The sequence below is a fragment of the Arvicola amphibius genome, chromosome 7, assembly GCF_903992535.2.
Source record: "Arvicola amphibius chromosome 7, mArvAmp1.2, whole genome shotgun sequence".
Lineage (NCBI taxonomy): Eukaryota > Metazoa > Chordata > Mammalia > Rodentia > Cricetidae > Arvicola > Arvicola amphibius.
The window spans coordinates 38,482,559-38,495,239 of record NC_052053.1 but is presented as its reverse complement, the minus strand read 5'-3'; the positions used below and the strand labels follow the sequence as shown (position 1 = coordinate 38,495,239).

The following is a 12,681-nucleotide window of genomic DNA, read 5'->3' as shown; positions in this document are numbered from 1 at the left end:
GCTAACATGTTTTTCAAGAAACTGTGATAATTATACTTTTGAACTTTATACTGAGAGACTGGCAACAAAATCTTCTCTCTCTCTCTCTCTCTCTCTCTCTCTCCTCCCCCCACCCCACCCCCACCTATAGTTGAAAGAAAAGGAGGGTTGGACTTCTCTTTGAATTTTTATGACTACACAAGGTTTACTGCTTCAGCTGTCGCATTGTTTCCAGCAGACTCACCCTTACAATGTGCTCCCTCATCAGAGCCATTCGGGCAGTCGACCATCCCATTGCACAGCTGAGACAAATGGACACACGCACCAGCTCCAGGACAAACAACGTGATTCAAGGGGCACTTGATCTCCACCTCCTTGGGACCTATAGGTGAGAGGAAAGAAAAGTCTGTATTTAGCTTTATTTTTTTTTTGAGTGCAAAAATTAATAGTTTGAATTAGGAAACCAAACTGCAGGCAACACTACGAGATCACAGCTCTGACTTCAAACACTTCCAGATTGCCTATGTGAACAGAAACTCATTTGAAAAGATATAAAGCATATGAAAGTTCATATGTTTTTAAAATAATTCCATAAAACACAAATACTCTTCTCAACCATTAAAACAACATGGTTTGCAAGCCAAGGATTCATAGTCTCTGTTTCTTATTCCTAGATAAATTTGATGAGGATGTCAAACTTCTTCAGTCTTAACTTAATTGGGAAAGTTGGTTAATGACAATTTTTTCCTCAATACATCATTTTAGATTTAATTTGAGTACCAAGTGAGGGCTATTATCATGGCTAAATAAAGAATGTTCTAGCACTGAGAGCTGCCCTTTACAAAAACCTTTCTTTCTGTTGTAAACTAAAGGAGGAGAACTGACATGGTTGTATTTTTACTCTCACTACTTAAATGAGACAAAGTAATAATAAAGAAATAGCCAGGGTCATGTGAAATTATGAAAACCGCAGAAGAGGGTGCTTATAATGAATAAGAAAGAAAAAAATATATTACATAAAGAAATAGAAACTAATACTGATAACAGTTTAACATACTTTTAAATTTTTATCAAAAAGAAATTATAGGTTTACATGATTCATTTCTTTCATAAAAACTGTTTACTTCCAAACTTTTGCATTTTAGCATTTATAAAATGATTCCTCATGACTTACCATTATACCCATAGATTAATATGTCTCTCAATACTCATAAGAGATACTTCTTTTTCCAGCAAACGATTATTAACACAGGAACTCACACTTGGCAAGGTGCAAAGAGTAAAATAAAAGACCATGGAATGCTCTGACTTAAGTGGGGCATCCCTATTACATTCCTTTCTCCCAGGGCTTAGGAGTCATTATTAAAGAAGAACCAGGAAGAGTGTAAAATATAAAGATGGTGTGTGACTACAGGAAAACATAGTCTGCCAGACAGAACAAGACAACTGCATGTGTGAACTCAGAGTATTGTGATGGCATGCACAAGAACTGTCCACACGCCATATAGAGCTAATCCCAGCATGGAGAACACTGTTGGGAATGAAGTTCCACAGTTAGCCATGGAACTAGCAGGAGCTGATAACTACTAGGAGAAACCAAGTCAGTTTTATTTAGGTGAGACACTGAGAAGTTGACTGTTCTCCAGTGGAAGACCACATGTCCTCAGACATAGGGCCAAGATACATTGGACTTGAAGAAAAACAGATTCGATATTGGATAAGTAGGAAAGAAAGTGTATCTGAAGGGAGATGAAGGGAGAGGAATATTATCAAAACACATTGTACCAAATTAGCAAAGAACTAATAAATATTTTGTACATTGGCTGAAATGTTGCCACTGGCAGAATTCTCTAAAATTCTGAGGTATATTTACATAATTTCTTCGATAAAGTTTGCTAGTTTGTAATATACCTCTTGCCAAGAATGTGAAATGTATTTTATTATAATAGTTCATGAACTCAATTAATCACTATTTCTAAAACTACCTGTCTTTTTCAACAGTCTATGCATGGATATATATATTCATAAGTACAAATGTGTTTGTGTTCAGAACAGATAAAAAAGGAAAATGAAACACTGATTTTTCTAAGTATTACAAGTCATAGTTGAAAATTAACATGACAAAAATTAAGTTAAAGCAAAATTATGATGTTATATGTATCTATGTTTAATAGTTATAAGGATTTCAAAAAATTAATTGTTTTTCTTTAAAAGTGAAAAACTAGGCATAAATGTCAAATTGGTATTTAGGCCAGTGATATATACTGATATTTTTGAAATTCCAAATGAGTATATATTTTTGAGAGATTTTTAAATCTTTATAGTAAGAAAATAGAAATGAATTAATAGTTAAAACTTGTAATTGTTCAATGAAAAATAATATCTGAGTGAGACAAGGAAAGTTTGGCCATCTATTTATTTTAAGATATTCATAGAACTAAAGAAGAAGGCAGAAAACAAAGACATGCTGGGGTCCAGAAGTCATGCCCACCCTTTTACAAACTGCAAAAACTGAAACATATCTTAATTATTGGAAAACAAGATATAGAACTATGAGACTCAGTGCTAACGCAGGGAATCAAGCGAGAAGCTGGTCCGAAACAGGGAAATATGTGCTTTTGTTGTTCACCACCTGGGGGAGTCTTCCCTTTTGCCTTCCCTTCAACTGTTGCCATGGAAATGACAATGTAGCTAGAGCTTGCTTGGCAGGCTAGGATTCAGTCTATCCTTCCACAAATCTCATACTAAAGTATATCAAGAAAGTTGTATAAAAACTGAGGTTCTTTGTAAAGATGGTCCCCCTCTTTGAGAGTTAAGTTCGCCGCTGGGTAAAATAGTATCTTAAATCCTTTGATCAGTGTCAGAGTTATTTAATTGGAACAGAGCAAAATTCACACACCTACATATACAATACATGGAAACCCAGGTGTGGGCACCCAGATATATAAAGGCAAATATAGCATTAATTTTATAAATATTTCAAGTAATATTTATAAGCTTAACATGAAATGTACACTTAAAGTTATGAAGCTATAAATATATATTATCAACAGTTATAAAGTAAGTCTTGAAAATTAAATGTGAGACAGCAATGCATTCATCAGTCTAAACCTTCCTTGAATGCAGACACTATGGGTATGTTGTATATTGTGGCAAAATACATTCATGATATTCTATTTTATTGCAAGTGAGAATAACTCCATGATAATCTTGTAATTCTACCAAGAATGAAGAGAGAAAGCAATGTGATCATAGCTTCCACTTTTCATCTATATGAAAAAGAAGCATGTAGCAAGGAAGGCTGTGTGCATCGCTGAGATCTACAATACTTCCTGAAGTCACTCATGAACATCACCAATATGACATAACAGATGTTTGAATCCAGGATATTAATACATCTGGCACTGCTGTTCCAATTGCTGGATCACAAGGAGTTAAAGGTACTGGGATTGGGTGGGGTGGGGATAAGACCAAGTAACAACTGAGAATTTCAAAAATACAAAGAGAATCTTCATCACATTAATTTTTTCTTTAGCCTAAACACTTCTAATTCACTAAAGATAAGTTCAGGTTACTAAGTACTATAATAATATTTTAAATACAACAGTTAAAAATATATTTCTCCTTAAAATCGTCTATATTATAGCAATACTCCCAAATAGTATTTGGTCTTGAAATTCTATACGTTGCCCAATTCATTGAAATAGACTTCACTTTTAAAACTAAGTCTTGCTTCACAACTGCCTAACCTCCTAGGCCAATGTAATTCTTCTGTATTCTTTTAAAAACTAAAATATGTTTTGAATATGAAGAAAATAATTTTCTTTGTTCAGTAATAAGGTGTAAGAAAAGACACAGTCACATCAAATGTTTGTCTGACTAATGATGTTGAATTTGTTTTGCAATTAGTTGAACAGATAATGGTTGCAGCAGAAACAGCATCAGTGCCCAATGCCAAACTCCCCCTGCAGGCTGCTCTTACCACCCACTTTCTCCTCCTTGTGCTACTAAGATTCACCCTTGTTGTCTTTTCCAGGGATAATTTTCCGTTGGTCCTTTGTACTCTTTCTGTAATTCAATTATATACTCTTAATCTGTACACAATAATAATGATATTTTTGCTAAGTGAATATTTTTCAAATAACAGTCGTGTTGTCTATTTAAAAATACATCGTTAAACATATTTTCAGCATTGAGATTTTACGTGCTTCGCGCCTGTTCTCTGGCTTTGCTCCACTCTCAGCATTCTGATGATTTAGTTTTCCTCAGCTGAAGAAAGATTAACCTGTAACAGGAAAAAAATTCCAAAAGGTCTAGCACAAAAAGGAAAATGGTCATCCTTATGGGAACTTAAATTATGTCCAATAAGACCTACTATACATTATTTATGGGACCTTCTCAATTAGTAAATTGTACAACTAAATTTTAAATTGTACTTTGGTTCACAGTGAACCAGAGGGACCCAGATTCTTTCAGTAACTTCCCTGGTTTCCTGTTGAAATCTGTACCCTACTTTTCTATCTCCTGCCACTTGGACTTAACCACGTTACTGTGGATCTTTGCTCCTCCATTAATTTTAGCATTCCTAAATACACATCCACATTACATATGTCTTCTGAACATCCTCAGCCTAGAGAGAAGCATTGACATTGGCATATGATCGCTGTTTGTCCTGAAAGGTCTCCATGCTGCAGTCCATCACTTGGAATTGGTCCAAGGCTCTTATTTCCCAGCAGTTTGCTTTAACATCAGACTGTGAGATCTGATATTAGGAATTATTTCTTTTTCATCCTCATGGTACCATCTCCTGACACAGCATAACATACAATGTCCACTTGAAGGTCAGTTGTTTGAAAGAACCCAGAGAATAGAACACTGCTAATTTCTATTTTTCTTCTGACATATAAGAACGTAATTTTTTCTCCCATTAACACAAATCATTGAAAAGTTTCCACTAATAGAAATTTCACCCTGTGACTACATTCAATTTATAATGATTCTTAATTTCTGGCCAAATCTAAACAAAATGTCTTGACTTGATTTCATTATCTAATTGAAATTTAATGAGCATTTCTTACAACTAATATTGAAATTTATACCATGTGTCATTCGTTTGCTTTTTCCTTTGCCCCACCCAATCCTTCAATGCAAATTTTAACCTTGCCCACAGCCTCACGTTTACTTCACAAACTGTGCAACAGAGTGGAGAGTGCATTAGATCAGAGACCAACATGTGCGTTTGTTTTCATAGTTGCTCAGTAGTCATCTAAACTTAGTACTATTCTTACCCCACTGAAAAGTAGGAGTAGTGATAGCATCTACATTAGAAAATTGTAATAGGTGCAAATGAAATTCTGGGTTTCGTTTGATACACTGGGTAAGGACAAGCTCTTTGGGAAATGCCAATGCTCTCCATGAAGTGAACTTTCAATGACACTGCCTATATTAACGTTTTACTTTTTGTGATGTCTAGATCTCTGAATTTTTCATGAACTGTGCCATAAAGGCAATTCTGCAACAACTTACTGAGAACAAGTGCTTTCATTTCTTTTCCCACAACTTAAAGTACGGTGCATCACATTGCAGAAAGGAGAGCATGTATATAAATGTAGTCTATAAATATATCAACTGAGAAATAATTTCAAATAGAAACACATGAGATTATAAGAGCAAGAAGCTTAAAACAAGAAAGTTTTGGATTTTGTTTGCATATTCATTTAAATATTGAAAACTTAATATAGTTTTTAGAACCATGTGAAAATCGGTATTAAGTAAAGTTTAATATTGCAGAAGATATGGGATTTTTTTCTATTTGTAGGGTGTCTCAGAACTCGAGCTGTGGAATATTTAATGCTGTGATCATTTTCTCTTTATTATTTTAAGGCCCCATAACTCCTAAGCCTATGGACAATTACCTTAAAATTAACTTTCTATAGATATTTTAAAACACATGCTTAATGTCAATATATCTTAATTATATATTAGGGTTTCCAAACAACCATTACACTCTTTATAGTTGTTTAATACCTTCTATCTATATATTTATTTTTATTATAAACAATTCTTATCCACTTCAAAATATAGTTCTTTGAACATAATACAATAGAGTATAATCTTAAAATTTAGAAAAGACAAAGTGGTTCCTATCCAAGTAGAAGTGTAGAAATATTACAGTAGTATAGTATTATAATTGCCAAGGATGGAGAATCAAAATAATTACAGCAACCGAATCTATTCATAAATATCACATGGGAAGTAAGTGGGATTCTTGCTCCATGTTGTTTCAGCTGACACACATTAATAGTTGGAGACTTCAACACTCCTCTCTCACCAATGGACAGGTCAATCAGACAGAAACCTAACAGAGAATTGAAAGACTTAATGGAGGTAATGAACCAAATGGACTTAGCAGACATCTATAGAACACTCCACCCAAATAGGAAAGAATATACCTTCTTCTCTGCGGCTCATGGAACCTTTTCGAAAATTGACCATATACTTGGTAACAAAGCAAACTTCCACAGTTACAAAAAAATATTAGTAACCACCTGTGTCTTATCGGATCACCATGGATTAAAATTAGAATTCATCAACAATTCTACCCCCCAGAAAGCCCACAAACTCATGGAAACTGAACAGTCAACTACTGAACCACACCTGGGTCAAGGAAGAAATAAAGAAAGAAATTAAAGTCTTTCTTGAATTTAATGAAAACCAAGACACAACATACTCAAACCTATGGGACACAATGAAAGCAGTGCTAAGGGGAAAGTTCATAGCACTAAGTGCCCACTTAATGAAAACGGAGAAAGCACTCATTGGTGACTTAACAGCACACCTGAAAGCTCTGGAAAAAAAAGAAGCAGACTCACCTAGGAGAAGTAGAAGACTGGAAATAATCAAACTGAGGGCAGAAATCAACAAAATAGAAACACAGAAAACAATCCAAAGAATCAATGAAACAAAAAGCTGGTTCTTGGAGAAAGTCAACAAGATTGAGAAACCCTTAGCCAAATTAATCAAACGGCAGAGAGAGAAGTCACAAATTAATAAGATTAGAAATGAAAAGGGGGACATAACCACAGACACAGAGGAAATTCAGAGAATCATTAGATCTTACTACAAAAGCCTGTATGCCACAAAATTGGAAAATATAAAAGAAATGGACAGTTTTTTAGATAAATACCATATACCAAAGTTAAACCAGGACCAGGTAAATGCTCTAAATAGTCCTGTTAGTCGCGAAGAATTAGAAACTGTTATCAGAAACCTCCCTACCAAAAAGAGCCCAGGACCAGATGGTTTCAATGCAGAATTCAACCAGAACTTCCAAGAAGACCTAATACCTATACTCCTTAAGGTATTTCATAATATAGAAACACAAGAGTCACTGCCAAATTCCTTCTATGAAGCTACAGTTACCCTGATACCTAAACCACACAAAGACTCAACCAAGAAAGAGAATTACAGGCCAATCTCACTCATGAACATTGACGCAAAAATTCTCAATAAAATACTGGCAAACCGAATCCAAGAACACATTAGAAAAATTACCCACTACGATCAAGTAGGCTTCATCCCAGAGATGCAGGGCTGGTTCAACATATGAAAATCTATCAATGTAATTCATCATATAAATAAACTAAAGGAAAAAAACCATATGGTCATCTCATTAGATGCTGAAAAAGCATTTGACAAAATTCAGCACCCTTTTATGATAAAGGTCCTGGAGAGATTAGGGATACAAGGGTCATTCCTAAATATAATAAAAGCTATTTACAGCAAGCCGACAGCTAACATCAAATTAAACGGAGAGAAACTCAAGGCTATCCCACTAAATTCAGGAACACGACAAGGCTGTCCACTCTCTCCTTATCTCTTCAATATAGTGCTTGAAATTTTAGCAATAGCAATAAGACAACACAAGGGGATCAAGGTGATTCGAATTGGAAAGGAAGAAGTTAAACTTTCATTAGTTGCAGATGATATGATAGTGTACATAAGCGACCCCAAAAACTCCACCAAAGAACTCTTACAGCTGATAAACTCCTTCAGTAACGTGGCAGGCTACAAGATCAACTCCAAAAAATCAGTCGCCCTCCTATACACGAAGGATAAGGAAGCAGAGAGGGAAATCAGAGAAGTATCACCTTTCACAATAGCCACAAATAGCATAAGATATCTGGGAGTAACTCTAACCAAGGAAGTGAAGGATTTATTTGACAAGAACTTTAAGTCTTTGAAGAAAGAAATTGAAGAGGATACCAGAAAATGGAAGGATCTCCCGTGCTCGTGGATTGGGAGGATCAACATAGTAAAAATGGCAATTCTACCAAAAGCAATCTATAGATTCAGTGCAATCCCAATCAAGGTCCCATTAAAATTCTTCACAGAGATTGAGAGGACAATAATCAACTTTATATGGAAAAACAAGAAACCCAAGATAGCCAAAAAAAATCTTATACAATAAAGGTACTTCTGGAGGCATTACCATCCCTGACTTCAAAGTCTATTACAGAGCTACAGTATTGAAAACAGCTTGGTATTGGCATAAAAACAGAGAAGTTGACCAATGGAATCATATAGAAGACCCGGATCTTAAGCCACAAACCTATGAACACCTGATTTTTGATAAAGGAGCCAAAAGTACACAATGGAAGAAAGAGGGCATCTTCAACAAATGGTGCTGGCATAAATGGATGTCAACCTGTAGAAGAATGAAAGTAGATCCATATCTATCACCATGCACAAAACTCAAGTCCAAATGGATTAAAGACCTCAATATTAATCTGACCACATTGAGCTTGATAGAGGAGAAAGTGGGAAGTACTCTACAACAAATGGGCACAGGGAACCGTTTCCTACGCATAACCCCAGCTGCACAGATGTTAAGGGCAACATTGAATAAATGGGACCTCCTGAAGCTGAGCAGCTTCTGTAAAGCAAAGGACATTGTCACTAAGACACAAAGGCAGCCTACTGACTGGGAAAAGATCTTCACCAACCCTGCAACTGACAAAGGTCTGATCTCTAAAATATATAAGGAACTCAAGAGACTAGACTGTAAAATGCCAATTAACCCAATTAAAAAATGGGGCGCTGAACTGAACAGAGAATTCTCTTTTTTTTTCTTTTTTTCTTTTTCTTTTTTTTTTTGGTTTTTCGAGACAGGGTTTCTCTGCAGCTTTTTTAGAGCCTTTCCTGGAACTAGCTCTTGTAGACCAGGCTGGTCTCGAACTCATAGAGATCCACCTGCCTCTGCCTCCCGAGTGCTGGGATTAAAGGCGTGCACCACAACCGCCCAGCCTGAATAGAGAATTCTCAACAGAAGAAGTTCAAATGGTAATAGTGTAAATATGCTTCAATGTACACATATTCATTTACTGACATCAAAATGACAACTGGGTTATGTACACCTGTGCACAGGCATACTACTGATATTAAACAGAACACAGGGCTGTGTACATAAGCATGTGAATACACCTATGATATAAGTAGAACATTGTGCTATATGCACATGTTCATATGTACTATTACTGATGTTAAATGGAATACTCAGTTAAATGGAATAGTGGGTGTACACAGGCACACCACTGATATTAAACAGAACAATGGGTTGTGTATACATACATATGTGTACACATACTGATATTGAGTAGAACACATGCTACATTTCATTAAGAACACCTACTTCTCTTCTAGAGGACACTGGTTCTGGTCGTAGTACTTACATCAGGTGCTATTTTTATTTCCAGCTCTGAGCCAATGTCCTCTTTTTTGGTCTCTGTGAGCACCCAAATAAAAATGACACACATTTTTTTAAAAAAAATACTAAAAATTAGTCCTAAATTAGCCTTATGTTTGTGTGTACTTGTGTATGTTTGTTGTGCATACTTTTGAGTATATCAAGTGATTTTCATCCATTTTATTGACTTTGGCATTTAAATAGGACATACATAAGAAGTTACAACATTCCCCTACCTGGCAACTGGAAATACAACATGCATCATATTGACAAAGAGATCCTAGTATACTGTCACGATCATGATTTTGACATTAATTATAGTCTTCAGGATAAAAATTGATTAGGCCAACGGACTTCTGACCTTCTAACATAAGGACAAATAGATTAAAAAGTCAATGAATACTGTCATATATGTGCTTGTCTCTGAACCATTGCCTTCATTAATCACAGTGCTAACAGTACATACAGTGCATATTTGTTTAAACTCCTCCTCTATTCCTCTCCAAACAGTATTCACATCTTCTTGAAATGTTGAACACATTCTTGTGAGAAATAGAGGAGGATTTGTGTAGATAGATGAGACTAAACAACTATAATCAGGTTACTGGGTCGCTAGAAATCTTTTTTGTTTTTTGTTTTTTGAGACAGTGTTTCTCTGTAGCATTTTTGGATCCTGTCCTGGAACTAGTTCTTGTAGACCAGGCTTATATGGAACACACAGAGATCCTCCTTCCTCTGACTCCTAAGTGCAGGGATTTAAGGCGTACACTACCACTGCCCAGGTCTAGAAATCTTAATATATAATTAAGTTATAGATAATTGTACTGAATGATATATCAACATTGCTTTATTTAAAGGTTCATAAATCCAACTTTAATTATGGTTGAAATATTATAACTTTCTTTTGTCTTTCTCCCTGAATTAAATATCTTCTTGTTGGCTGCAGTAACACACACAGAAGTCAGTTATGGGAGGTTGAGCATGTAGCTAAGTATGTGCAAAACCCTTAGTTCTATTCCAAGCATAAAAAATAGTACAAAGTATGTGTGTGATCAAAGCTATAAGCATAACATCATGCAATCAAACAAATACATAAATGTTGTGTTCTCACTCCAAAGACAGCATATCATTTGCAGATGATATAGTTCTGTTTGGAGTTGAAATATTCTGTGTGACGATATCCTTCGAACACATAGAACATCTTTACCTTTGAGTCTAGTGCATTCCCCCTTGTTCTTATTGGTTACTTTACTGCGGTAGCATAACAGCTACTCGCTATAGTTGAGAAATTCAGAACAGCATGGAAAGTCTGACACTCCAGCAACAGACAAAATTTCCTGATATGAAGAACTCTAAAAGACTGACACTTGATAGGAAAGGACAAAGACAAGAAAATAGTCCAAAAAAACTACCCAAGGAAAGGGATTTTGCTCTCTGTTACAAGGCCTGTTGTAGGTTCATAGTCTACTGACTAGTCCTTATGACAGATAACTACACCCATGCTCGTAAGAAGCATTTCATCTGAGTTCAATGCTCTCCACATAGGGACACTGTTCTATAGTACTATCAAGAGGGGAACTTCTTAGAAATCTGCCAAAACACAGGGTGGCTTTTCCCGAATCTTCATATATAGGCTGCAACAATTAAAGGATAGATGCACATTTCCACTTAAGACCTAAACTCCAAGAGCAGACAAGCACCAGGTGAGTAACTGAGAAGATTTTGAGGTGCTAGTATTTTAGCCAACTGAATTCAACGGAATTCTCAATGTCCATGAAACTTTTGTTCCTCTTCTCTCAAAGGAAACAAGCAAACCAATACTTGATGTTTGAGACCCAACTTAGAAAATCCAATGTTGCTACTACTTCATTTTCATTTGGAAAAAAAAAAAGGTCACGAAGTCTCTTTGTGGATCTACAAGAAACATCTTTTTTTGGTGGTATATGTCTTCCTCAGAATTTAACTAAATTAAATCAACTTCACAAACCTAGAAAACAGACATATTTTTACAGCTCTCTGTGAAGACAGCACTAAGGAGAACAAAACCTTTCTGGTTTACAGAGAAAGGTGATCCATATTCTCTACGGTGGCCACATACCAGAAGCACCAAGACTTCTGCTTTTTGGTTCTCGTGGAACGTGCAGCACCGTTCTTCAGCTGGCATTGCTTATTCACTGTTCTACTGGGAAGAATCTGGCTGACATTAACCAGGACTGAATGCGTAAATCAAAAACAGAGGACAGATGAATACAAAGCCTTCCATTGTCCTCACTACATTTCAGCTTACTCTGTGCTTAAACTAATAAGCAATAATTTGAGAGTTCTAATTAGCCTGCACACATATTAGGGGGAAGTCCGTCAGAGTGTGTGTTCTTCTCTTGTTGAAATAGGCTATCAGAAAATTATTTTTGCAGAAGAGGGAAAGAATTCATAGAAATCATACCATTAAATCTTTGCATAAAAAGAAATATAATATGCATAATCTTGTGTATTAGTATATGTATATTATTTTAATACATTTTCTCTCCTGGGATGGCAATACTCCCTTTAAGAGCAGCATCCAAAAAAATCCAATAAGAGACACGACATGTCCTCTTCTAAGTTTTTGATCAGGGCTGCTTAAGAGATTCCCAAAATATACAGTCTATTGCTATTTAACCCTTGCTTGTCTCCTAAAGGTGGAAGGTAAATCCCTATGGCTGGAGACAGAATGCATGCACTTCAGAAACATGGAACAAAGACCTTTGAGCCAGAACCAACTTTGTTGCCACCTCCCTAAAGTTTTCCTGGTACCAGAAAGTACCTTGCAAACTTCCAAGGGAAGAAGGTAACCAGCATTTCTATGCAGTTATGATGACGATGAACCACTTCAATGATCTGTGTGACATGAGAACCCTAAGGGCACAGCACCGGCGTGCAGACCTTGGTGATAATCAACGGCTTTCTAGTTGGACTTA

The 12,681-nt window shown here is 35.9% G+C and overlaps 1 protein-coding gene across 1 annotated transcript in view; it reads right to left on the bottom strand.

Annotated features, from left to right (window-relative positions):
• Positions 1 to 12,681, bottom strand: part of Lrp1b (LDL receptor related protein 1B) — a 1,542,993-nt gene that overhangs the window by 1,147,546 nt on the left and 382,766 nt on the right. Inside the window, exon 3 of the mRNA XM_042055373.1 lies at positions 224 to 361. Coding sequence (XP_041911307.1) covers positions 224 to 361 — 138 coding nt within the window. The remainder of the gene's footprint in view (positions 1 to 223; positions 362 to 12,681) is intronic.